General features: G+C 38.7%; 2 protein-coding genes across 5 annotated transcripts in view; one reads left to right on the plus strand and one right to left on the minus strand.

Annotated features, from left to right (window-relative positions):
- LOC150105673 (uncharacterized) overlaps nucleotides 1-20,083 on the plus strand; it is a 211,184-nt gene extending 191,101 nt beyond the window's left edge. Inside the window, exon 11 of the mRNA XM_090394995.1 lies at nucleotides 19,103-20,083. Within this exon, the coding sequence (XP_090251121.1) occupies nucleotides 19,103-19,189 (87 nt within the window). The 3' untranslated portion in view covers nucleotides 19,190-20,083. The remainder of the gene's footprint in view (nucleotides 1-19,102) is intronic.
- Nucleotides 20,084-20,341: 258 nt separating this feature from the next.
- LOC150105675 (sodium/bile acid cotransporter 7-B-like) overlaps nucleotides 20,342-27,846 on the minus strand; it is a 169,887-nt gene continuing 162,382 nt past the window's right edge. For all 4 annotated transcript variants that reach the window (XM_090394999.1, XM_090394998.1, XM_090394997.1 and 1 more), the window contains one exon: nucleotides 20,342-20,727. In XM_090394999.1, coding sequence (XP_090251125.1) covers nucleotides 20,700-20,727 — 28 coding nt within the window. In that variant the 3' untranslated portion in view covers nucleotides 20,342-20,699. The remainder of the gene's footprint in view (nucleotides 20,728-27,846) is intronic.

Here is a 27,846-nt window from a genome sequence, read left to right on the forward strand (position 1 = left end):
TATTTTTCACTTGATTAGACTATAATAAATTTAGTTTAATCCTTTATCCAAGTGTGAGCAAACAAAGTTTGCGCCTGAAAGTATCTTCAGGACTGGGTTAAGGTGGTACAACATCAGGGCAACTTGTTGCAAAGGTGGAGCAAGATACCAACACTCCTATCTCAGTATCTCCTATAATGCTAAACACATGTCCTTGCGGATATGTCTAATGTTATGCATTAAGGGAAGGGCCACTACCCAGACTAGTTTCGACCTTTATTGAGGTAGAATGGGAGTTCATGTCTCTCATCATTGGCCTTTGGAGAATAAAGCATGCTGAGGATCAGCAGACAGTAAAAGAGGAGTATGATATAAGATAGAGTAGGATAGTAGGAGGTAAAAAGAGGCCTCAGTCAACCTGTTTAGCCTTATTGGCTAATTGGTCTGTAACATATAATCTCAATTTATCTGTTCAGAAAAAGGTTAAACATAGACTTTTGTCTATAGTTCACATATTATTTTATCTAAAGTAATGATTTACTCCAGTATTAATGGAGGTTCTTTTTATGTTACTAGATATAATATCCTTATTTTTATTCCAGGTAAAAAAAATTTTTTTTTTTTTTTTTTTTTTTTAAAAAGACAAGATGTAAATAATAGGACTTATTTAAATATTTATTTTAAATCTAAAATAACAGGACTTAAGGTCCAGTAAGTAGGAATGAATAGGAACTTACTGAGGAACTTGTATACCTGGTACCACTGGGACTTAGAATGGGGAAGAGACTGGCCCGGGAGATGCCGCTCACGAGGAGCGGCACTGCCTCGCAGTAAGCCTTTGCCGCCCGGGTTCTCAGCTCTCCCCCCCTTGTTTGGAGTAAAGAAACCGTGCCAGCGAAAGCTTTGTGGCTAGGGGAGACAGAGTGGTTATTCTTTTTCCTGGGGTAGGGGGGGATGGTGGGTTCTAAATAGATATACAGGGCTTGATGCGTTCCTGTATAAGAAAGCATATTGTCGGTGGTTTGCAGTATTGATTCACAAATTTAAAGTCTCCTAGTAAGTGCCTTTCTTGTGCAAGAAATTTGGGTAAGTAGAAAAAGAAACCTTTTCTTATTCTTGCATACATTAAATTTGCACCTCATACCTGAGATTTTTTCCATACTTTCTAGATGTGATATTTTAGTACATTGATTAGGAAGATAGTGAACTTTTGGGTTTTTTGGACTGGTGGCGGGAATTGTAGTCATACGACCTCTTCTACTGTCAGCATGGGGATTCCCAATGCTGTGCTGAGTCTCCGCCAGATGTGTTGGGCTGGTGGGCAAAAATAAAAGAAGTGGTCCACCATTTCCACGTCCCAGCAGACATCGCAGAATGGGTCGCATGGGTTAGGTACATACCGGGATTTCACCTGTTTCACCGGGAGCCGCCCGTAGGCTATTCTCCAGGCTAGATCCCGATGAAAAGGCTGTCCCCAACTATTTTTGATGTTTCTGAAGAGAATTTCATTATTTGTACTAATATTGGGTGTATCACGCCTGGAAAGTTGGAAGAAATCCCAGTATACTGCTTTGGGTTTGTGTGTGAGGATTGCTATTCCTCTGTCTCTGAGTGTTGTGATCGATTTCACTACTGTACGGTACCACTTGGGCACCCCCCCTTGCGTGGGGTCCAGCATAGTCCGTGATCCCAAAGAGGGGGAGGAAAAGTCCTATAAAATATCTAATTAGTAGGACAGAAATGTGGTTGGAGTTTAAGGCCTTCCGTACGGTTTTGAACGTGTTTGCTTGTAGCAAGCTTTTGTGATCAGGCAGAGCATAACCCCCTTCTTCCTGTTTGAGTTGTAGGTATTCTTTCTTTACTTCGCGTTTTCTCCCATTCCAGAAGAAATCCAGGAGTTCTTTTGATTTATTTTCTTGTGCCAGTGTGATGCCTGTGATATTGACAGTGTGCATCAGCATTGGGGTGACGATTGTTTTTATTACTGTCGCTCTGCCATAAAAGGAGAAGAAGGTTGGTTTGAACAGCCTTATCCTTTCCCTGCTTGTCTCCTGCAATTTTTGGATTGGTAGTGCTAGGGTGTCTGAAAAGGGCACGCCTAGTATAGTTAGGGGCTGTGTCTGTAGCGTTAAACCATAGGGAAGTCCAGTGCTATGGAAATTTCCGAAACTTTTGATTTTGGTTTTTTGTACGTTAACGCGAAGACCACTGACTATGCTGAATTTTTGCAGCGTGTGCAGATAGATATAGATGGACTCAGAGTCTCTGAGTGTAGCCACTACATCGTCTGCATATGCCACTATTTTGCATTGTCTGGAGCCTTGGGGCAGTGGAATACCGTTAATTGCAGGGATGTTATCAATTCTTTTGATTAGGGGTTCTAATACTAGGGAGAAGAGGAGGAGGCTTAGCGGGCAGCCTTGCCTAACCCCTCTCTTTATGCAGATTGGTTCTGTTAGAAACCCATTAATAGATAGTTGGGTCGTGGCTTCCGCATACGTGTTTTTAATTGTACGCCGAAGTCTCGGGCCCACGCCTGTTTTTTGTAGGATGTTCTGCAAGTACCTGTGGTTGACGCTGTCAAACGCTTTCTCCAGGTCGGTGGAGAGAAGTGCCAGGGGGTATTTTTTCTCTTTGGCCAGTTTGATCAAGTCTCTTAACAAAAAGAGATTGAATTCCATAGATCTACCAGGGATCCCGTAGACCTGTGAGCTTGTTATTATTTTTTCGATACCGCCCTTAAGGCGCGTGCAGATAATTTTTGCAAAAATCTTGTAGTCTACGTTGGTTAGGGAGATTGGATGTCAGGTATTCGACAAAGTCCGATCTCGGTCTTTCTTGGGGATAAAGATGGTGTGGCTCTTAACGAATTCCTCGGGGATGTTTCCTGAAGTGAGGAATTCGTTAAAGATGTTTATTAACGCTGCCAATGCAAATTCCCAGATAGATCTATAGAATTCTATCCCCAGTCAGTCTGGCCCTGGAATCTTCTTTGTTTTCATCATTCTGCACGTGGCCTTTAATTCGGCTGCAGTTATCGGCCTGTCCTGCAGGGCACTAAGATGATCGGGAAAACGTGTTGCGTCCCACTCACTGAAGTCATCCGTGCCCTGCCGGTCAGAGAAGATACCGATATACTGCTGATGAAAGTGACGGAGTATTTCGTTGGTTGAGCGTAAAATCAGGCCCTTCTCCTCGATCTGGTGAATCGTTTTCTCATCATTAGCCGCCACCCGTTGTTGGTTGTAGAATGCGGCGGAAGGTGTTTCCAAATTTCTGAGATAGAGTCTCGTTCGAAAATCGAGGTCTTCGACTCTACTCTGCCGCTCTTGCTGCAGCTCTATTTCTACTTGCCTGATAAGATGTCCCCAGGGAACTCCGCTCCGTTCGTTTGTCCGGTACCAGCCGAGTTCCCTGTAGAGATCCCTCAGCCGTTTGCGTTGTTGGTAGGCCCTTTCGCGCCCGCATTTTTGGAACAGTTCCCTAGCCTGCCACTTGAAGCTCAGCCAGTTTTCCCAGTCCCAGTTGGTGTTTGTCCATCTGTCACAGAGGTTCTGTAGCTGGTCGCTAAAAAGACTGGGAAAGGTGGGAGGAAGCCTCCAAGGCCCTCTGGCTGTTTCCATAACCTCTGGGAGCGTGATTTTGAGTATGACCATTTTGTGGTTGGTTGTCATGTTGTGCACTGCAGTGTGACGTATCCTCTGAACATATTGTTCCAAGTTTTGGGACACGTACACCCTGTCTAGTCTTGTCGCTATCTGGCCGCAGCACCACGTAGTTTCTAATTTGGAGGGGTTATTCTGCCTCCAGATATCGACGAGATCAAAATTAATACAGCATTGTTTTAAAGCGGCAATGCCGCCAGTTCCGTTGTTTGGATTCCCACCGATTTTGTCTAGACGTGTGTCTTCCACATAGTTCCAGTCTCCTGCAACTATTAGGTGTTCTGCTCCCAGGAGATAGTTTTCAAGGGCAGAGAAGAGATCAGTTCTGTGGTATGGATTGTTCGGGGCGTAAACTGCAGCCAGTCGGATGGTACAGCCACCGTACTTCCAGTCCACCATTACTAGGCGTCCTGTGGCGTCTTTTTGGACGTTGAAGAACCCCCTCGCGAGTGAGCATCCCCGAAGCACCAGTAGCTGGTGACCAGATAGCTTCTCGAGAAGTTCTCCACGTCCCAGTGCTTATAGAAATGGGTTTCTTGTATCAGGAGGATATTGATTTTGTGTGTTAACATTAGCCTCCAGACAGCGCTTTGCGCAAAGAGGTTGCGTAGTCCGTTAGTGTTTAAGGTTGCGATTTTAACTTCCATGTTGGTGTTGGTATGAGGGGGGGGGCGTTATCTGTTGGTGGTTCTATGCAGGCCAGTTCTGGTTCCTCGTCGGTGCTGGTTTCACATTCAGCACCCGAGTCAATGACGAGCCTGTTTGGGGAGTCCCTCTCCCCTTCGTCTTCAGAGTTCATTTCGTGGACTTGTGGTTCTGTCGGTTGATCCCTTACTGGGGGTAGGCTCTCTAGCATTGTTACGTCATTGTCGAGGGGCTTTGTGCCTATTGTTTGACAACGACCTTTAGTATGGGTATACTCTGTCTCGTCCTCCGATGACATCAGGCTGCTTTGTTTCGCTTTTTTCTTTTCTTTTGATTCCGTTTCTCTTGTGCGCTTTGTTGGGGCACTGGGTGTGACTTCTTCCTCTTTCCTGCGCGTTTCATAGTTTGCCAACTTGATGCTGGCGATGTTGTCCTGCGTGTGGCGGCTTGCCTTGGATATCTTTTGGGTTTTTGTGGAGGTTGTGATTTCCGTTGATGCTCCCTTTTCAGCCTGTTGGCAGAGCTCCGGAAAATCGCTCCTTGCTACTGTCTCAGGCTTCCCGATGGGTGTAGCCCTAATCGGTGTTATGGTCCCTCCAATTGCTTCTGAGCTTGTCCTGTTTGGACATGTGTCCACTTTGTGGGTCAGATCCCCACACTTCAGACAAGGTTCCGTACAGCTTTCTATTTTATGTTTTGATGCTTTGCAATTTCTGCATTGTATTCGAGGGAAATCTGCTCCAAGGTGTTCTTCCGAGTTACATCTAAAGCACCTTCTTTTCACACCCGGGTAGTTGATCATTACCCTCGTTCCCCCCCAAAAAAAACGAAGTTGGGGACTTCTTTTTTCATTTCAATCTGGATTTCGACGACTCCTGTTTTCCATCCTTTATAGTCTGCGTACTCCATTGCTTTAATCTCGTGAATTTTCCCCCATTGGCTAAAGAATTTCTTGACTTCAGGTTCATTCTCTAGGTATTCTAGTGGAAACCTGGTTATTTTTAGCGTTTTGTGTAGGCTCCCTACTAGAAACGGTCTGATTGTTTGTCCACAACAAATGAAACCCTCTAATAATTTCTTTTTTGTTTGTTCGCTTTTGACCACTATTTGGAATCTATTGTTCCCATAAGGTATAAAACCGTATATATTTTCAGCCCCTACTGTTTCGATTAGAGCTCTCGCTAACGCCTGCTGATCTACGGGCTTCGTGAGCTCGATACCGAGCGTCCTAGTTCTAGGCAAAAAATGCGACATGGTTACAGAAATTCCTGACTACTGGGTGTAGAAAGGGGATGTAAGGGAGGGCAAAATCGAGGAACGTTGGGCGTTCCTCACCGCAAACAAAGCGATACCAGAATAGACGGATAAAACAGGCAATAAAAAGAAAAAAAGGTCTTACCAAAGCTGGGGTACTACTGCGGAATCTGAGCATGGAGCTCTCTTTTCGGGCAGTTGAAACTGGATCTTCTTGAGAGGTAGATGTCTGCCTTCGGCCGGAGCTTTCTCGGGAACTGTCTCTGGAATCCGCTGCGTTCTGTCGATGTCGATATTGAGGTCTCTTCAGTGGGAGCCAGGCCCAAGCTGAGATACCAGGCAGAAGCATTCGCAGGTCATCTCTACCTATAGGAGTTGCCAAATGGTGTGCCACCCTTTTTTAATAAATTACTCTGGATTTAGAGAAAGATGTTGAAAGTTTATTTTTCACCAAGTGAAAAAGTAAAAAAGTGAAAAATAAACGCCAGTATTTGCAATCTGTCAGGAAATGTCTTCACGAGGGATGAAAAATTTATTATACAGATGAAACCTGTGTGAATGCCGGTCACACCTGCACTAAAGTTCTCCTGGACACGACAGTAAAAAGTGCTTGTCAAGCATTTTTTGTTGGACTTAATGCCAGGCCGAGTGGAAAGGGGTATAATCATAACACAAGGTGGCAGCGAAGATGGATTTATACCAGGGGGCCCTTGATGGACAAATCACAAGGCGATTATGGATGGAAAGCACTATGAACATTGATTCATGAACATGTTTTTGCCAAACATTGAGCCTAACACCGTTATTGTAATGGACAATGCGCCTCACCATTCTGTCCGACTGGAAAATGTGGCATCTCAGGTTACATGCAAAAGGATATTCAGAAGTAGCTGAAGGAAAAAGGAATCAGTTTTGCTTCCGATATGGTGAAAACAGAACTATTGAACTTGGCAGCAAATGTCAAGAGGCAGTTTAAAAAATATTGCCTTGACAGTACTGGCGAACAGAAAGGATGCACAGTTATTTGTTTTCCACCATACCATTGTGAACTTAACTCCATAGAACTCATCTGGGCACAAATTATGGGGCATGTTGCAGCTAAAAATAAAACTTTCAAATTTCAGATTATGAAAGACTTGTCATGGAAGGATTTCCAAAAATTACTGAGTGCACATGGAAAAGTTGCATAACCCATATTATTGAAGAAAAAAATTCTAGGCAATTGATGGAATGATAGATGAGGTGGTGGAAAATATGTGTTCCATGGTAGATGACAACTCTGAATTTTTATTTAGTTAAGATGCACAATCTGATGATATTACCCACAGTCTGAGTGGTGTTGAAGAGCTTCCTCATTAAATTAATGAAGGGATAAGAGTGTTTATATATATATTATTGTAATAAAATATGTCATGTTCGGAAATGTGCATTGTGACGAGTGAACTTCACTTCATAATGTAAACAATCACTGCTTATCTTAAGCTAGTTTATAATAAATTATATCACATCTACTTTAAATTAAAGATACCAAGAAATTATATACTTGGTTTAATCCTTTATCTAAGTGTAAGCAAACAAGCTTGCACCTGAACTATTTTCAGGACCGGGGCAACTCGTATATAGAAGCTTGACTTCACATCACTTTCCTTAGTATTCCATAATGCAAAGCACATCTCCTTGTGGACATGTATAATGCTATGCATTATGGGAAGGATCACTACCCAGATCGGTTTCGACCTTTATTGAGGTCTCTTCAGTGGGAGCCAGACCTAGAGGTGATACCAAGGTTGAAGTAATGCAGAAGTCATATTTGGGTCTGGCTCCCACTGACAAGACCTCAATAAAGGTCAAAAACCGGTCTGAGTAGTGACCCTTCCCATAATGCATAGCATTATACATACCCTTAAGGATATGTGCTTTGCATTATGGGATACTAAGGAAAGTGATGTGAAATCATAAGCTTCTATATACGAGTTGCCCCAGTCCTGAAAATAGTTCAGATGCAAACTTGTTGCTTACACTTGGATAAAGGATTAAACCAAGTAGAAAAATTTCCAATGACATCTACTTTGTTACATCCTATCAGTTAATTCCAGAAAATCCAAAGGCACACAGTCGTATAGAATCATCTTGGCCATGCAATTTCATATTAGCAATCATAATATAATGTTATATGTAGAATGGTGTGATTCAGGCAGTGACGGCTTTTAGGGGATTTTCTACGCATCTGCTTAGTTACAAATGAGACATGCTTCACTGTTGCAATAGTAACAGCAAACTAATATCCTGCTACCTTTGGAAGCGGTATGGCCTGTAATATATTTCTTTACTTCCAAGATAACCTAAAAAAGAGTATAGTTTATTTTTGATTAAAGTAGCCATTTTTCAGGAAGGTATTGCTGATCATTTTTAATTCATCTTTAAATGCTTGTTCACTGAAGCAAATCTTCAAAGCCCTATTTTTTAGTGTGTTTAATGACACCTAGTTTTTGTATAAACTCCTGGTAGGAGTTTGTGTGGGTCCCGGTAAACAGTGAAGGAAAGACTGCCAGAAAGAAGACGTGACAAGTGTATCTAGAAAAGGAAGTGTGTTCTGACTTTCAATCTCAATTGTGAATTGTATGCGTTTGTGTTTTTTAAGTGACTGAGGAAAGTGTCTAATGTCTGGCAGCCATGGGACCAGATAGCGAAATCATGGTCAATGTATCTAAGCCAGACTTTGGGTTTTAAAGTAAAGGAATCTAGAGCATGTTGCTCAAAAGCTTCCATATAATATTAAAGTAAGCAATTGGGGGAGGGAAGATAACAATAAGCCCATGGCTGTGTCTTCTTTTTGTAGATAGAAATTGTTTTGCCACACAAAATAGCCAGAACACAGCATCTGCAAAGAGCTCTGTGATATCAGCAGGAATTTGTCTTTAAAAGAAGAATTGTGTCATTGATTGGGACATCTGTGAAAAGGACAGATACATCAAAACTGACTAATAAATCACTTTTTTTCCCAGTGTGATATCTTTAATTTTGTTTACAAAGTGTTGTGTGTTTTTTAATATAAGAGGAGGAGGGAAATGATCTAACAACTGCTTGAGGAAGGAATAGACAGCCCCAATTATCATCTAGTTTCTTAGCTAGATGATAATTGGGGCTGTCTATTCCTTCAACTCTGGTAAAAGGTGCTATTTCATGTCACTGTCACATCAGCTTACTTATGTACTATAACCAGGTGACAAATGTCTTGGATTATGGAGATGCATATACAGTAGTATACTAAGATTTTACAAAAGCTTTTGATTGACTGCCAGACGGAAAGAAATGGGATTGGATAACAGGCCAGTGAGTTGGATCAGTTGACTGTTTGTCAGATAGGTATCAGAAAGTTGTATATGTGGTGCAGCATCTCGAAAGAGGAAAGTTACTAGTAGTGTGCTGCAGGGGGTCTGTATTAGTGCCACTGTTATTCAATTTGTATATTAATGATATTGCAATGGGCTTAACTGGTGTGATATGCAGCTTTGTGCAGATGATGCAAAATCCAGGAGAGCAATGCAGAATCAGCAGAATGTTATGGCCTTACAGCAGGACTTAAATATATTGTACGAATGGACAGGTAAGCGGAACTGCTAGTTTAGTATTGCAAAGTGTAAGGTTTTGAAATTCATTGCTTGCCAGATTTCAAAACCTTACACTCTGAAATCTGGCAAGCAATGATGGGATGCAAAGTATAGGTGGAGGAGAACAGATATCTGGGAGTAGTAGTGGATAAGAACCTGAAATTCAGAGGATGCATCTGTAAAGTTGTCACATCGTATAATGGCAATGATGCAGAAATAAAGAGGTTATTATTCCATTATAAGACTTCATATGGATTATTGTGCAAATATGTTGTCATTGGATTTCCATGGTGACAAGGATATGTTAGAAAGGGTCCATAGAAAATTCACAAAGGTGGTCAGTGGTCTTTAGAATGTGGAGTATGAAGATAGATTTACAAAGCCTCAAGAATAGGCAGGATATGATTATTATTCAGTTCTCCATGGAGTCAAAAGACTCATTGTGGAAGATCCTTCCTAAGAAACACAAAGTTTATCAAGACTCATTGTGGGTGGGCCCTCCTAGGAAACACAAAGTCTATACCACTCCTTAACCTCATTGACTGTTCCCGCTCTCACCACTCTATCCGGCAATGCATTCCATGGTTCAACCACCCTCCATGCAAAGAATCCACTCCTCCTCACCCTCTAGCTCACAGTTTCCTTTCATAACTTCCAGGGATGGCCCCTTGTCATCACTCCTTACCACTGTTCAACCAAGTGAAAGAACTCCCCAGTGTCAACCCTGTAACCACCTATCAACAGTTTAAAAGTCTCAATCATATCATCTCTCCTTCTTCTATTCACCAAACTCTGCAGTCCACATTTCCTCAGCTGATCCTCATAACTAACATTGTACAATCCTGAAACCATCTTTGTTATCTGCCTTTGTACCCTTTAAACAGTTAATTTATCCCCTTCAAATCCTGGGGGACCAAATCTGAGAACAATAGTCTAAGTGTGGTCTGATCAGAGTTTTATACAACGTAATGATAACTCTTTAATCTCTGCAGGTCAGTGTCCTTCTCATTATTGCAGCAATCCTCTGTGTTACCTTCACCACCTTTTACAATATGTCCCCTAAATTTCAGGTTTCTATCAATCATCAACCCCAGATCTCTCTCTCGTCTCCAGCATAGCTCCTCCAATAGAGTATGCAGCGTCCCATCGATGTGTCCCAAACCTCAAGACTTTACATTTTGCTGCATTAAATAAATTGACACCCCCCCATTCATTTGCTCATCTGTCTAGCTTATTCAAATCCTCTTGCAGGGCTACCACATCTACACTATCACTAATAACCCTTCCCAGCTGCACATCATCCGCAAGCAACTGAATATCCCCCGCCTGCAATCCACTGACAATGTCATTGATGTAATGGTTAAACAATATAGGTCCAAGTACTGAGCCCTGTGGGACCCCACTTGTAACCCTCTGCCTTCTTGAAACTGCCCCACCATACCAACTATCGGACAGCCAATCCTGAATCCAGTTCACCAACTGACATCCAAATCCATGTGCTGCAACTTAAATATCAGCGTAACATGTGGCATCCTTCAAATGCCTTTGCTAAGTCCAGGAAAATGGCATATATGCCTTTCCCTCATCTACTGCTCTTGTAACTTTATTATAAAAGGCTAGCATATTACTAAAACAAGAGTGCCCCTTCACAAATCCATGTTGATGCTCACAGATAACATTATCCTAATATGCCCAATGTTGTGTACATTCCCTCGCTAATTTCTTCACAATCTTAACAACTACTGATGACACACACAAACTGGCCTATAATTGACACGTCCAGTCTGCTATCACCCTTATGCAGTGGCACTATCTTACCTTCTTTTCATTCCCTGAGCACCTTTCCCGTAGCCAGATTTCATTGAAAAGCCAAGGAGCTGTCAGTTCTTTAGCACATTCTCTCAAAACTCGTGGTGAAATATCATCCGGTCCCACAGCTTTACTGACATCCAGAGCAATCAGTATTTGGTACACACTCTCCTCCTGAACCTCTAAACCTGTCCTATCCCCTCTACTATTAAAATTTACTCCTCCATGATGAAATACTCCAATGAAGTGTTCATTGAACACCACTATGTTCTCTGCATTAGTCACTCTATTCCAATTTTTATCCCACAATGTCATTATTCCATGGTCATTTCTCCTCCTACTGGCCACATAGCTAAAAAAATTCCCTAGGATTTTCTTTGGATCTTAGGGCCGATCTCTTCTCATATTCCAGTTTTGCCTTCCTAACCATACTAGTTACTCTCTTGGCTTGTGTCTTATATTCTTCATACATCTTCTCTTCACCTGTCTCCTTATATTTCTTCCATAGCTCCTCTTTTTCTCATGCAGTTTGTTCCTGTTTAATATTGTTTGTATTCCACTTCACTCCAAATTGTGTCCTCTTCTTCACTCGTGGAATACAGCTTACTATTTGCTGCTAACAAATATTCCTTCACAATTTCCCAAGCACTAATGATATCCCGGCATTCCAATTCCTCCCTCATGAAACTTCCCCAAGTTGACATCTAAGACTATTATAATCACCTGCCTCATAATTCCGCATACATTCCAGTCTCTGATATTCCTGCATGTCTATTCATCTTCCAAGTCAAAACCATATGGTCACTCTCTCCAACTGGTGGGAGAGATGTCATCTCAGTTATTATCAGCTCTTCGGATGCTATAACCAAATCCAAAACTCTTGAACTTCTTGTTCCCTCTGTTACATGTTGCCTAAGACCTTTGCCCCTCAAGAATTCTAGAAATTCCATTCCCTTATTGCTACATGCATCTTCCTTTCCCCAATCTATACTGCTGTAGTTAAAATCTCCCATAACAATCATTCTTCTGGCACTTGCCAAGCTCAACTGTCTAAACATCTCTGTCCCCACCCTCTGTGCTCCTTCATCTGTAGCAACACCCCACTAAATATCCTGTCTTGCCCACTTCTACCTCATATCATAAGTGTCACTGCCTTCCAAAGCCTCCACTCTTAGAGGACATAAGTCGTCACTTATCATAAGCAGTACTTCACCACGACGCTTTCCCTTCCTATCCTGCCGAAATTGCTGTATCCTCTACTTCTATTCCTGTTATTATATCCCCTTCTGTCAACCAAGTCTCAGTGATCCCAATAGTCTTTGGCCAGGCTGATGCTATCAGCGCCACCAATTCCTCTCCTTTATTCCAGATACTCCTGGCATTAGTATAAAGCAGAAAAATGCCATTTTTCTATACCTAGCATTATCTCCTGTAGACTCCACTAGGCTCAGCATTACCTGATGTAGTCCCCTTTCTCCCAAGTAACCATTCCCACAAGAGGCCATCCCTGCTACCATCCACCCTGGGACACACCGACTCGTTCAGAACAGCAATCTCTCCAGATGCCTATGTCCTTCCTCATTCAAATGCAAGTGGTCTCTCTGTCTCAAACGCCCTCCAAGCATCCACATATTCCAATCCTCTCTTCTGACACATTCTAGCTATTATGTTATTCAATATTACTGCTCTTCTTCTCAGCTCGTCACTATTATACCTAGGCAACATGCACACCATCTTTCATCTCTGTGTCTTCTTTCGTACAACCTCAAGCAAGAATCTCATATCTCTCGCTGCGCAATTTACATTAACTCTCAAGTCATTTGTTTCTACCATTACAATCATCTCATCCACTCTTTCACCCCTCTTATTTGCCAAAGCCACATTTTCTCTTGTTCCTCCAGGCAAACACTCCTCATGTATCCTATCTTGTCTTGAACATCACGGATCATTGAGTTCCCATACATTACACCTCTTACCACCCTGTTCCTCGATTGTTCACATGCATCTCTCACTCTCTCTCTCTCTCTCTCTCTCTCTCTGTGCTCCCCCTACTTACCTGCCTTCCTGACATCACTCTATCCCTGGTTCCAGTGCTCTCTTGCATTCCTCTCTCCTACTGTTTTCATTCTCTTCCCTTCTATCATTCCCATAACTATCTCTCTCTCTCTCTCTCTCTCTCTCTCTCTCTCTCTCTCTCATTCCCTCATATACTGTTCCTATTCTCTCCTCTTCTACCATTCCCATAACTCTCTCTCATTCCCTCTCATATACTGTTCCTATTCTCTCTTCTTCTACCATTCCCATAACTAATTATCGCTGAAAATCTGATCATCAACCCCTATTTTGCTTGAACCGGTCTTGTACTTCCCAAAAGACTATTACTTAGTCTCTTTTCAAGTATTAAATCTTACGTGGAACGCTGATAGGGAAATTTCTCTGCAATTCTTTTATTTACTTTTTTATAGATGGGTGCTACAAGATCTCTACTCTGGTCATCTGAATTTAATCTTCAGACCATACCCTTGAAATTATGAAATGTAGCCACTGGAAAAACTTTTATAACTCCATATTTGAATTTTAATCAAAATCATCTTCTCCAACTGCTTTTTTTTTTTTTTTTTTTTTTCCACATTTCAGGTTTTTGGTAGCTTTTTTTAATACCTCAAGTATTGGTGTGTATTCCTGATTATATATTGATTGTATTCCTCTTGAATATTTTATTTGGTATTTAGCCACAAACAAAGAAACCAAATAGAAACAATTTTTTTATTTCGACTAGTTTCATGAAATGCTTTGTTTCACTTCATCAGGAAATAATAAGAATAAAATAAAAAACTAGAAGGCAAGTAAAAAACAGTTAACATCTCTAGTGAAAATATTTGAACTCATTTAAACGGAAAGAGCAAGCATTCACTATTATGCTGCCTGCTGGTTTGTGTGTTGGTGTACATAATAGTAGATAGGAGTGTGTTGTGATGAATTAATGAAAACCAGACGATGTAAAATTATCCTTTGTTTTTTGTTACACTATAGAGGATACTTCATCATTTTCAGCTGGTTATTTGGATGCTCTTGAGTAAAATCAGTAATCTAAATGGAGCATTTTAGCTTGTTTGCCATTTTACTCTTTTGTTTCTGTCATATGTGCTGCTAAGACATGATTTGAGCTTTCTTTCATTCTCAATGTCCTCGAAGCATTCCAGTTGGCATATCTCTCCAGATCTGGCTTTTTTGTTCTATGTAGGACCACAGTTGCAACTGATATTGTAGACACCTGATTTTTTTCAGTGGTGGGTGTGGATGTTTATCTGGTTGAATTCCACTTAAAAAAACCACAACACACTTGTATCTGCGAGTAGTATACAGCAGCTAGCTTAATAGCTAAATCGAAACACATGCTTTCCATTGTTTAAGAGTTCAAATATTTTCACTTACATTCTTTCTGGTTTTTTAATTAGTTTATTCATGTTATTTCCTGATGAAGTGAAACAAAGTATTTCATGAAACTAGTTGAAATAAAAAAATAGTTTCTATTGGGTATCTTTGTGGTTAAATACCAGATAAAATATTTCTAGAATGTCCTATCTCTACAGAAGCTTACACAGTGAAATTTTCTACCATTCTTCTACAATGCTTTTTATTTATGGGCAATGAATAAGAAGGAAACTTTATGAGTAATGAAGAAACATTAAAGAGAGTGCAGAAGCAAGTAACTAAAACTGTCTCAAGACTATGGAATATTGAGTATGAGGAGAGAGTAAGGCATATGACCTGCTGAGCTTAATAGATACAAGGTGATGCGATTGAGACATTAAGTTGATAAGAAGAGCCTATGAGTTAGATTTAGAGGAATTTAACTCATATTGCTCTGGGTAATAGGTGATGGGAAAATGAGTGGTAATCCTGTTAAACACTATACAAAGGTTATGTGAGTAAGGAAGTAGAAGATTTTTGCATAGCAAGTGGTGAATGAATGGAATGCATCTATTTTGTTCATCCACTAGAGTGGAATGCATTGATGCTGAATGTTTTTAAGGCAAGGTACACAAAATATTGTAATAAATTTAGTTTAATCCTTTATCCAACTGTAAGCAAACAAAGTTTGCCCTTCAGGTGCAAACTTTGTTTCATATACTTGGTTAAAGGATTAAACTAAATTTAGTCTAACCAATTTGAAAAACCTTCCAACAAAATATTGTAGTCTATCAATTTTTTGTCCTCCTTCTGAAAAGTACTCGGCCTTAACCATAGATGCCAACACTATAAGCAAGTTTTTTTTTTCTAAAGTTAGTACATCTGTCATAAGCATCCATGTGAAATTGCAAGTCATTCTATCAAGTAGTTTGTTTCATACAGCTGTCTGAAGCAAAAGTATTGTTGTCTGTATCCCTTGAAAGAGATAAAATTCTTTGTATAAGAAGGTTTAATGCCAAAAGAAATTCGTTTGAAGTTCATAAAAGTTTATAGGTACTCTTCTCCTTCATTTTTAACAATTAAGAAATGGGCTGCCGATTTAAACGTGGCCGTACCAGCCTTGAAGATGATCCACCTGAAGGACGTCCGAAAAGTGTAACAACACCGGAAATTATTGATCGAGTTCACGATATGATATTGGATGACTGCGAGTCAAAGTGTGTGAAATTGCTGAGACTACAGGCATTTCAAAAGAATATGTAGGATATATTTTGCATGAAGAATTACATATGAAAAAGTTTTGTGCAAGATGGGTGCTGCGCTTGCTCACAGCAGATCAAAAACACACTCGCATGAAAGTCTCTGAACAGTGCTTGGAGTGTTTTAACAAGAATAAAACTGATTTTGTGCATTGATTTATTACTATGGATGAGACTTAGATTACCATACATACCAGAATCCAAACAGCAGATAGAAGCCAGTTCCATCAGCAGGAAAGGTCATGTCATCAGTGTTTTGGAATGCTAAAGGCATTTTGTTTATTAATTATCTTGAAAAGGGTAAAACAATAACTGGGGAATATTATTCCAATCTTTTAACCAGACTGGACAAAAAAAAATTGTGAGAAAAGACCCGGTTTGCAGCAGAAAAAAATCATCTTTCATCAGGACAATGCACCTGCCCACGAAAGTGTTTTGGTAATGGGAAAATTAAGGGATCTGCACTATGAATTGTTGGAACATCCACCCTATTCCTCCAGATTTGGCTCCCTCTAACTTCTATCTCTTCCCAAAACTAAAACTCTTCCTCGCTGGTCAGCGTTTTTCTTTGAATCAAGAGGTGATTGCAGCTGTAGAGGGGTATTTTGCAGATCTTACTGAGATCCATTATCCCGCCCCTGTAGTGGCTCTCAGTAAGATCTGCAAAATGGATAAATGTATTACTCTTAAGGGAGATTATGTTGAAAAATAAAAATTTTGAAATTATAAATTCGTTTTTTCACTGTTAGGTTGAGAACATTTTAGACCATCCTCGTATTAATGACAATTTAACAATCTTTTAAAGTAATGACTCCAGACTTCCAGAATATCTTTTATCTTAAGTTTCCTTTATCATCTCTGATTCCTTACTTGGTACTCTCTCCTACATAAATTTTTTCCAGAGCCTCCAAAATATTTTTATACCTCTGTGATCGTCCATATTCTTACCAAAGTTCTACTATGACTTATGTTTAGGTATCAGTATTCACAGGTTAGCTTTCTCATATTTTCTTTGTTTTCTCTCAGAACATCCTGGAAGTTCTGATATTCTTTTTTCTATATTATTATTATACAACACCTCCAGAGAGTCCAAGGACTCATTGTGCGAGGGCACACTACTCTACTTCACTAAATACATCTTTCCTCTCTCCACTACTACTTAATTCCCCACTATGACACTACTACTATCAACACCATCTATCGCCCATCATCACCAACAACAGTATATTTTGTTTGTAAATTGCATGTGTCCTGAATTTCCAAGAGACAAAATCCTGCCGCCACCACCGTATGGGATTGGCTAACTCACCTTCAATTGAAAAAGCCTATATAAGGATTCCCCTCATCATGACAAGAATCAAACCCAGGTCTTTTCCAATCAAAGGGTGCAATGCTCTGCAATTCTTCCAATTGCACTACGGCATTCAATGCTATTAACACCAGACCTCCGTGGAATCAAAGGAGGCAAACACAAAGCCCATCAAACCATGCTTTAAACTTATTCAACGTATCTGCATTTACTGCAGTGTCAGGCAATGCAGTCCACTAACCAACCACTCTCCATATGCAAAGAATTTATTCCTTGTGCTTCTGCTCACGCCCTCCTTATACACTTTCAGGTATGTCCCTTTGTTTTATTCTCTTCTTCCATTCTATGAAAACTTTCTTTCACATCAACCTGAAACAGCACTTCACCAACTTAAATGTCTCAACCATATCCCCTCTCTTCCTCCTATTCACAAAGCTTTTGCAAATGGCATTCCCTCAATCTGTCCTCATATTCCATATCCCAAAGACAAGGACTTCTTTAAATTCTTTGAGTCAACCATAAATTCAGATTTTCTAACCTTGCAAGCAACCTAACTACATACCTCCCTGGTTGAATCAATCAATCAATATTTTCTTTAGAATTTGATAGTAGTATTACATGGGCATCTCCATGAAGTTCACAGATTCATTGGGGGAAGTCGTACTAAACATTTCACTAGGCACCAACCATCATTTGCACAATATTTTGTCATCAGTGTGTATATATATATATATTTTTTTTTTAATTTTTTTTTTTTTTGAGATGGTACACAATGGTATTGGATATCAGCACCTTTATTATCAGTGACATATCCTTATGGATGTAGTACATTTAGAAATTTATATTCAGTAATTTTGTACACATTTACCTGGTATGCAAATAAGCTTAGTTATTTGAAATTTACATTTTTCACTAGTTTGATGTTACTTAATAGATAGTGAATAAAAATTTTAAATAACTTTTTTTATAATTATTATAAAATTTTTATTAAAATTATCAAAGCTGTTTCTTATTTTTATATACTTGTACAATAAATTTATACTTAATAACTATGTATTATACAGTTATAATTTGCTGTTCTTATTCCAAAAACATTATTACACTATGATATAAAAATAACAGTAAATAATTTCAGTTTTCTTTTAATATTCTAATTTTCAATTTTTCCTGCTAGTGAAGGATGAGTAGCAGCACCTATTGCCTTACAAAAAGCATTGTCTGTCATACTTCACTGTATGAAGGCTTTGTTAGTGAATGAGTTCATCTCAGTGATGTCAGTGAATGAAGTCATTCATTGACAAAACACTCAGCTGATCCTGACCCATTGCACTCATGAACTCTCCAAGAAAAAAAATTAGTCCCATGTTCTTCCTAACCACACCTGGCTCAATTTTCAATGATGCCTCCACCCTGGTACCCTCCCCCACCTCTTTCCATACACACTAATCATATACTGAAAAACTTCATCTGTACTAGTCCTTTAAAAAACCAACTTCTGTGTCTTTATCATATCTTCCCTCCTGTCTATCGACCAATTTCTGTAGCCCACGATTCTCCACCCTAGTCTCATAAGGATCATTCTGCAGACCTGCCACCATCTCAGTGACTTGTCCTCTGGATCCTCTCCACCCGATCCTCATTCCCAAGAAACACAACTGACTAGATCTGTGTACAAAGTCCAAATGGGGCCTTATCAGAGACTTATAAAGAGGTATAATAACCCCCTCATCTCTGCTTATGAGTGTTTTCAGCGCCAGCGCCTAGTCTTTTTCTTGCGTGTGCGATTAATGTTCGGTGCCTTTCCAAAAAAGTTTTTTTGAATAAAGTGTGAATAAAACGAACAGGAAATGAAAAACACTTTACAGTATAATGTTGCCTACAGATTAGTCCTGCTTATACAAATTTTTTTTACACGGAACTCAACAATTAATCATAAATTGATTTTATGATACATCAAAAAATAAAGAACTATTTTCGTAAATTTTAATAAAAAATTACAGTGATATAATTGGGTCCAGAATACAATTTCTGAATTTATTTGTTCATTTCCGGGAAGATCTGAAGGGGCCCAAATGGAAGATGACGTTCATTCATAATTATATATACCATTCGTTGTTTGTTTAAACTCTTATCTCATATTTTTTTGACATCTTTTAGGTGCCTTTTCTTCTGTGGCGCATGTGTATATTGCACACTTCACACATGCCACCAGCCAGCCCTGAGTGTTTTTCAATAAACAGGTAACCGTGCAGACTGTTTTTGTCATTATTTTCAGTTTCCTTCTGAACTTTAACTCACAGTCCAATAGCGCTCAAATCCCTAACCACACCAATTTCCTGCAGTACAGTTCCATCACCGTACTATACAGCTGGTAATCTTTTCATCTCCAAAATGGTAATTCATTTAAAAAAATTTTTAAATGAATTTAAAATGACACATTAAATATAATAATTATGGTGAAGCTGGCCTTTCTGATCATGCCCTGAATACCTTACACAGAATTGACTGGAAAACCACCAGCTGTCTACATCACACTAGAACATGGTATGAACAAAAATTCAAGGAAGCCTGTGAGATTATCAGCAACCACCCCAATCTGAACAACAATGATGGTTTAAAAATCCCAAACACATGGAAGATATATATTCGACCTTCCTCACCAAGAACAACTATAAACAGGACTGTAGAAAATCCAGTATTGTAAATAAGAATTGTAATACTAAAAATAGGACACCAATTGTTTCTGAAAGAAAACCATCTAAAAGAATGTTTATTCCTGTCATTGTAAAAAATAGAATTTAGCTTGATGTAATTTTTTTTTTTTTCTCACCAGAGGTCACGCCAGTAGAATAACGTGATCAAATCATTGTTTCTCTGGCTTACAGTTAATGATGTAACTCAGCTTATTCTGTATACTTATGTACGCTCCAGATGATGATCTTGATGTGAAGATCGAAACATCGGGATAATAAAAAAAGTTTTTTAACACGGTTGTAAATTCCATAAAAAAAATTTTTTAAACGAATGCTGATCACCGTGTAACCCTAAAAGAAAGGATTCCAAAATGGTAACTTTGGAGATGAAATCCAATGCACTTTGCCACGTTAAACTGATAGTCATTCTCTTTGCCCATACTGTCAATCTAATTGAATCATCCTACTAAACTTATTGCTCTTCCCAGTTTTGCATCATCAGCAAACAACTGCATACTCCCCCCCCCCAGACCATTTATGTTTAAATTAAATAGCAGTGGCCTGAGTACAGAACCCTGTAGCACACTACTTGTCACAAGGCTTCTCATCCATCTACCCACTAATTTCTATCCATCAGCCTTTTATCCATACCCATTTACTTCAATTTATGTGACAGAGTTCCATGTGGTATCTTGCCAAATGCCTTGCAGCTATTTGAAGAAAAAAAAAAAAAAACAGAGTGAGACCAAGATTAAAACAACAAAATGCATTTCTCATTATGGTGAAAGCAAGTTATATTACTGCAGTTTTCTTAATACTTTACTACATATTGCTTTTTGGAGTACAAATGTTATGTTTTTCTGCTAACATAACATGTTTTAAAGAATAACATTTGTGCATGTTTTGCAATATTTAACATTGTGAAATTTCATTCTCTTCTATTAGTTTTCCAAAATAACATATTGTTGATATAAAATATTGTATTTTTCAGCTTTATTTAAATTCTTTAAGCATAGCATCAAAATATATATATATATTCACACTTCTCATGCCTTTTTCAGCTAGACAGGATACAACCTTCTTCTATCCCTATAAAAAAATTTCATTTTTTATAATGTGTACTAATTATGCCTAACAAAAAATGAGCAAATAAAAATTAATTTTCCTTATAATATGTGTAAATTAACATTCCTTACTAAATATAAATTTTGCACTACACTTACTTATCCATAAAACAGTGAAATATATATCAGTTAGAATTTTCATTATGCATATCTGTCAAATTCTGTCTCAAAAACCAATATTTTATTGGGACTAAAGATCTTTTAGAAGAGCTTGGAAGGCCTAAATTTTTAAAAAATTTTGAGCTAATCAGTTCAACATACATTTCTTCACATCTCTGTGCAATATGTGAATCAGCATTCAGAAATATTGAACTTCATAAAAAAACAACTTTCTTGCAAATATCAAGAGCAATGCGAGTTTTGTATTTTGGAAAAGAAGTGGCATTTTCCTATTATTTGCAATGTTATCTAAATATTCTGTAATTGTCAGTAATAATTATTAATAAAAGGAAATAAAAATATATATTGAAATAATTCTAATCTTATGCTTCATTAATTTTGGTTACTAACGGATCCAAGACCACAACAGTTCACTTTTCTTCCATTATTTGGGCTCCATGGCAAAGTGTTTTTTTTTTTTTTTTTTTTACTTCTCCATTTTCCCCTTTTATCATTATGTATGGGATCTATTTTTAAGATTATGATGGACATCATGAGAGAAACCTAACTTTTTTTTTTTTTAAACTTTCATGAGTACTTGACAGTGAATTCAAGGTTTTTTAAGGGAAAGAGGAAAAAATATAAAAATAAATCTACAGATATTAAAAGTGACTACATGTCACTTATCCCATAAAGAGAATTAAGTAAATTCTATTTGTGATAGGAGGAACTTTATTAGGCCTTTTGCAGCCAGGACCAAGTTAGCTGGTATATAGTGAAACCTTGTTTTTGTCCTTACAGACTCTTACAGAATACAGAGACAAATGTAAGAAAGCTAAACAGTGTGTAAAACTAGCTAAACAAAAGTCATGGGAGGACTTTGGCAAGAATATAGAAAATAAATATCAAGAAAGTGGCAAAATATTCTGGAGGTTGTTGAAGAAGCTTAGGAATGGAGGAAAGAGTGCTGTAAAAGGAATTAGAGATGATAAAGGTGAAATGAAAACAGGAGAAAAAGATATCCTTGAAGTATGGAGTAATTACTTTGAAAAACTGCTAAATGAAACAAGCAGTGATGACAGCACAGTGATAAAAAACACTGACCAGGCATGCAGTCAGGAATACATATCCATACTTGAAGTAGAAAAAGCCATCAAAGGCTTGAAATGTGGAAAGGCAGCAGGAGTAGATGATATTCGACCAGAAATGCTGAAGTATGGTGGTATAAGAGTCTTACAGTGGCTGCACTGCATAGTTCAGAAAGCCTGGACAGAGGGACGAATTCCCGATGATTGGAGTAGAGCTCTCATAGTACCCATATATAAAAAGGGAGATAAAACTGAATGTGAGAATTACAGAGGTATTTCCCTACTGAGTGTTCCTGGCAAGATCTATGCAAGTATACTTGAGAAACGGTTGAGAAGAATTGTGGAAGAAAAGCTTGGTGAAGAACAAGCTGGATTCAGGCCAAATAGAGGCTGTCAGGATCAGATCTTCACTTTACGACAAATAGTCGAGAAAGCATGGGAATATAACAAAGATCTGTATTTAAGTTTTGTTGATTTGGAAAAGGCATATGACAAGGTGCCAAGAGAGAAGCTATTCAATACGCTGCAGTTATATGGTGTCAATGGGGCATTATATCAAGCAATACTAAGTCTTTATTTGAGTTGTGAGTCAGCAGTTAGAATTGAAGGAAGTACAGGAAGATGGTTTAATGTTAAATCTGGTGTGAGACAAGGATGTACATTATCCCCTCTGTTATTCATTATCTATATGGATCACATTATGAAGGAATGTGGTATTAAACCTGATATCAAAATTGGAGATGTTAATGTCAGCTCTTTGCTTTATGCGGATGATGTTATACTTCTAAATAAATCCGCTACAAGTCTGCAAGATTCTCTGACTAAATTGAATAGCTGTTGTAATAGATATGGTATGAAGGTCAGCAATAAAAAGACAAAGACAATGAAAATAGGCAGAATCATTGAAAATGTCAACTGTGTTGTGAATGGAGAACCTGTGGAACAAGTAAAACATTTCAGCTACTTAGGCACAATTTTTACTGAAGATGGTAAACTAAATATAGAAATAGACAACAGAATCAGCAAAGCTGGTATCGTGGGAAGTCAATTGAATAAATTCATATGGAATAAGAAAGAAATTAGTCGGAACACTAAATTAGCTGTATACAAGACTGTGTTCAAACCAATTTTAACTTATGGATCTGAGAGCTGGGTCAGAAGTAAAACACTTGACCAAAGACTAGAGACCGCAGATATGAGAGTCCTGAGAAAGATTAGAGGCGTGAACAGATGGCATCAATGGCAATATCATATTAAAAATGAGGATATTAGGAAAGAACTTGACATTGTCAGCATCCAGGAATGCGTTAGCAGAGCTAATCTCAGATGGTATGGTCACTTAAATAGAATGGGAGAGGAAAGATTAGCAAAACAAGTGTTCTCTGCCAGGTTGGCAGGAAAACGACCCAGAGGAAGACCAAGATATAGGTGGATTGATACGGTACAAAGTGCCTTAGACGATAGAAATATAAGATCTGATAATGTTGGAGTCTTGACAAGTAACAGACTGATTTGGAGGAAATTTGTAGATAGGAAGTTAGTAATGATGTAATTTTTTCATGTAGTACTGTCATATCCTGTACACCCCTTGAGGGTACATGGCAGGAATTTGATGATGAAATGATGATGATGTTTTTGTCCTTCTGGAAAAAATTGACTCATTACCCAAGAAATAACAGTCACCTTCCAAATGTGGAAAAAATGACCCAATGAAATGAGAATTGAATAATTTTCATTTTAAACAAGGTAACCATTAATATTACAACACTAGAAATGCTTCCATTTCTTTTTAATATAATTTTTAATTTAAATATTTATACAAATTATTGAGTCCTTTCAGCATTATATCATCTAAGATATTCAATTTCATAACAAGTTTCATCTGTTATTTTATACTTGCCAAGAAATTATATTCTTGTTCAATCCTTTATCCAAGTGTAAGCAAATAATCTTTGTGCATGAAGTATCTTCTAAGTTGCTTGCATACAGAAGCTGTTGACTTCACATTATTTGCTTTGGTATTCCATAATGCAAAGCACACTTCCTTTCAGACATGTTTATTGTCATGCATAATGGAAAGGGTTACTAACCAGTTTCAATCTCATTAGTGGAAGAAAGACATTAAAACATTAAATTCTAACTAAACAATTGACTGAGAAGGAAAAAACAGACAGCAATGATGCAGAATTTTGAAAAAGAGACATTTACAGCCACATTTGCTAAGGAAATGCTGTTGGAGACTGATTCTGAGGACATGCTAGACAGTGACTATACTGGTGATGACGTAGTCAAGCATTTAGGTTATGTGCTGGTTTAATGGAATGAATACAGCATCAATAAATAAATATAAGTTTAATGAATCCTATATTCTGTCTCTGTCACAGAGACATTATTAGAGATTAAGAAATATAAACACGTTAACACAAGAATATTTTAATATTTGCCAAATATTTCAGTCTGAAATTAACAGACTATCCTCAGTGGCTTGATAGGAACAGTTTTTACAAGATGGAATACAAACAATTGATCATTCAAAAGTAGAATGAGTCAAGTGATGTTACATTGCTAAGCACTAAAGAGAGGTAAATTTCATCAGGGTGATGAATAAATTATAGGTATTAATTCACAATTGCATATAATAATCTTAATTTATAAATTTTCAAGTAGACTAATGTAGGAATTAGAGGGTCCCAATTAAAAAATAAAAAAAAAAACCTAGTGTGTTATCCAGATTAAACTTTCCCATATTTTTGACAAGGATAGGCAATCATTTCGATTCAAGTTAGGCGTTGAAGTAAGGCCTCAGCACTCTCTTTGAATAGGTGTTCGAATTTATAGCAACATCTGTGTAGAAGGCGAGTCCTGGACCAGAGAATGTTGTGGCTTGTTTCTATCCCATGTTGCACCAATCCGGACTTATCGGATTTGTTGTGAAGAATGTACGATTGATGTTCTTGTATTCTTTTTTCTATAGATCTATAGTGAGAGAGGACTTGAAAGTATTGTTAAAGGTAGCAAAAGAAAAGAGTGACAGAGTTAGAATGGTGAGTCTGTTACCGCGGTATGACAGAGAGGAGTTTAGAAGGAGGGCCATAATCGCAAATGACATTATGCGCAGGTTGTGCGGACGGTGTGGTGTGGAATTCGTGGACGTGTGGAATGAGTTTGATGGGTGAAAGGACTTGTACAAGATGGATGGCCTGCATTTGAATGGACTTGGTGTGCGGAGACTGGAAAAAGTGTTGCTGAATTAAGTGAAAATGGATGTGCAGAACCAGGGAAACTAGAACTACAAAGGAGGGGGGGAAGTGGATATCCAGACATCAGTGAGACAGTTGAGTGTAAAAATGTATATAATGTACCTGAGCCAGCACTAAGGACAAAAAATGGGAATGGGACATTTAGAATAACGCATCAAGATAGGGGTGGGACAAAGGGATCACTGCAATTCATGTATACTAATGCCAGGAGTATTAGGAACAAGAAGGAAGAATTTTTGGCCTTGATTGGCTCTTCCTGGCCACAGGTTATTGGCATTAGTGAAACATGGCTGACGGAGGATGATATAGTTAGTGGGATAGAATGTGTAGGTTATAGTATGTTTAGGAGGGACAGAGAGAATAAAATTGGGGGAGGGGTGTTATTGATGATAGCTGATGAACTGCAGCCAAGGAGAATTGAAGTATTGCAGGATAGTGAAAGGAGCTCATTTGAGGCTATTTGGTGTGAGATTGACACTGGCAGAATAAAATATACAGTTGGGTGCTGCTATAGACCAGGTGATGGAATAGATGGTGGAGATGGTATGCATAAACAAATTGATGAAATGAGTGGAAGGAGGGTAATTATTATGGGGGATTTCAACTATGGTAACATTGATTGGAAGGAGGAGAGGACACATGTGAGGAAGGAAATGGATTCTATTCAATTATTAAAGGATAACTATCTGAAACAGCATGTAATTGAAAATACTAGGGGTGTGAAAGTGCTTGACCTGGTAATTGCATCTCAAAATTTGACTGTAATGAATATGACCATGTTGCCACCTATTGGTGAGAGTGATCATAAGGTCTTGACCTGGGAGGTGGCTAAAGATGTGCAATTTGTGATTAAGACAGGGTATATATGTGGAATTACCGTGCTGGCAAGTATGACAAGCTTAGGAGATTGCTTGGATCAGTGCCATGGCATGTACAACTGCAAGGGCTGAATGTCGATAGAGCATGGGAAGTGGTCAAAGAGCATTTACAGGAGGTTATGGCTGATTGTATACCTAAGGTCCGAATAGTGAAACAAGTAGGGGTTAAATGGATGAATAACACCATTAAGCTTGAGCTGCAAAAAAAGAAACAACTATGGAGGGAATTTAAAGAAAGGGGTGACCTGCAGGCACACGAACGGTATAAAGTGCAGGCCAGAAGGGTAACGAGTGTGGTAAAAACAGCAAAAGCCGATTATGAAAGGAAACTAGCTATGCAAGCAAAAGAGAATCCCAAACAGTTCTTTCAATATCACAATCACCGTGATACTGCTGGACCTGGCAAAGGCGTTTGACAGGATACCACATGGAATTCTAATCCGTAAACTACAACATATGGGAATGGATATAGGGTTGGTGAGATGGATAGCTGGGTGGTTGATGGAGAGATATCAAAGAGTAGTTTATTCAGGAGTAGAGTCCAAAAGACGGCCTGTGACTAGTGGTGTGCCACAGGGTTCTGTTCTTGGACCACTGCTGTTTAATCTGTTCATTAACGATATAGGGAAGGGTCTAGGTGGGACAGTTCATTTGTTCGCTGATGATGCAAAGTTGGGTAGGGCGATAGTGAATGAAGAAGATGTCAAAGTCTTGCAAGATGACTTAGATCGATTGGAGTTCTGGACTAAGGAGAATGGATGTCAAATTAATGTGACAAAATGTAAGGTTATGCATTTTGGAGTGAAAAGATTAGCAGCAGTATACCACATTGGTGGAACTGTACTCCAAGAGATTGATGAGGCCAGGGACTTGGGAGTGTTGGTGGATAGGAAGATGAAGTTTAGGGGGCACATTGCGAAAGTAGCTAAATCAGCTCATCAACTCACTTGGTTGTTGAAAAATACCTTGACGAGCAGAGACAAGCAAGTTATTGTACCTCTGTGCTGAGCCCTGATAAGACCTCATCTCGACTACTGTGCCCAGATTTGGTCACCTCGGTTCCTTCTTGATGGGGAGGAGGTGGAGAGAATCCAGAGGCGAGTGACTAAGATGATAGCAGGTCTATGGAATGAAACATATGAGAACAGGTTGAAGATTTGTGGGTTGCAGAAACTAGTTGATAGGCAGAAAAGGGGAGATATGATTGATACATTCAAATTGCTAAAAGGATTCTATAGGATTAATTCAGAGGATATTTTTGAGATCAGGCCTGGTGGTGGGAGAACTAGGGGACACCCATGGAAGCTGGGCAAGAGCGTGGTTAGCAGGGGTGTTAGAGCTGGGTTCTTTACTTTTAGAGTGGTAAATGAGTGGAATAAGCTGCCAGATTCTGTTCTGGGTGCCATGACAGTGAGCGAGTTCAAGGCAAGGTATGATAGATACTGTGAGAATGTTGAACAGTTGTGTGAACATGATGTTTAGGGCCTCCCTCGATGAGTCTAAGGACTCCCTGGAGTATCCCGTAGTAATAATAATAATAATAGAGCATCCGGTTTGTCCAAAGTACGACAGATTGCAGTTACAAGGAACTTGATATATACACCAGGCAGCGACATAGTTGAGCATTTATCTTTAGAAGATGGGAAATATGTGGATATTTTGTTAATAGGGATATAAGTGGCTGTTAAATCATATTTCTTCAGAATTCTTGAAATTGGTTCTGAGATTCTGGAAATATATGGAATTGGAACTCGACAAT

The sequence above is a fragment of the Typopeltis vanoorti genome, chromosome 6 (assembly GCF_054136105.1).
Source record: "Typopeltis vanoorti isolate ZY-2024b chromosome 6, IOZ_Tvanoo_1.0, whole genome shotgun sequence".
Classification (NCBI taxonomy): Eukaryota; Metazoa; Arthropoda; class Arachnida; order Uropygi; family Thelyphonidae; genus Typopeltis; species Typopeltis vanoorti.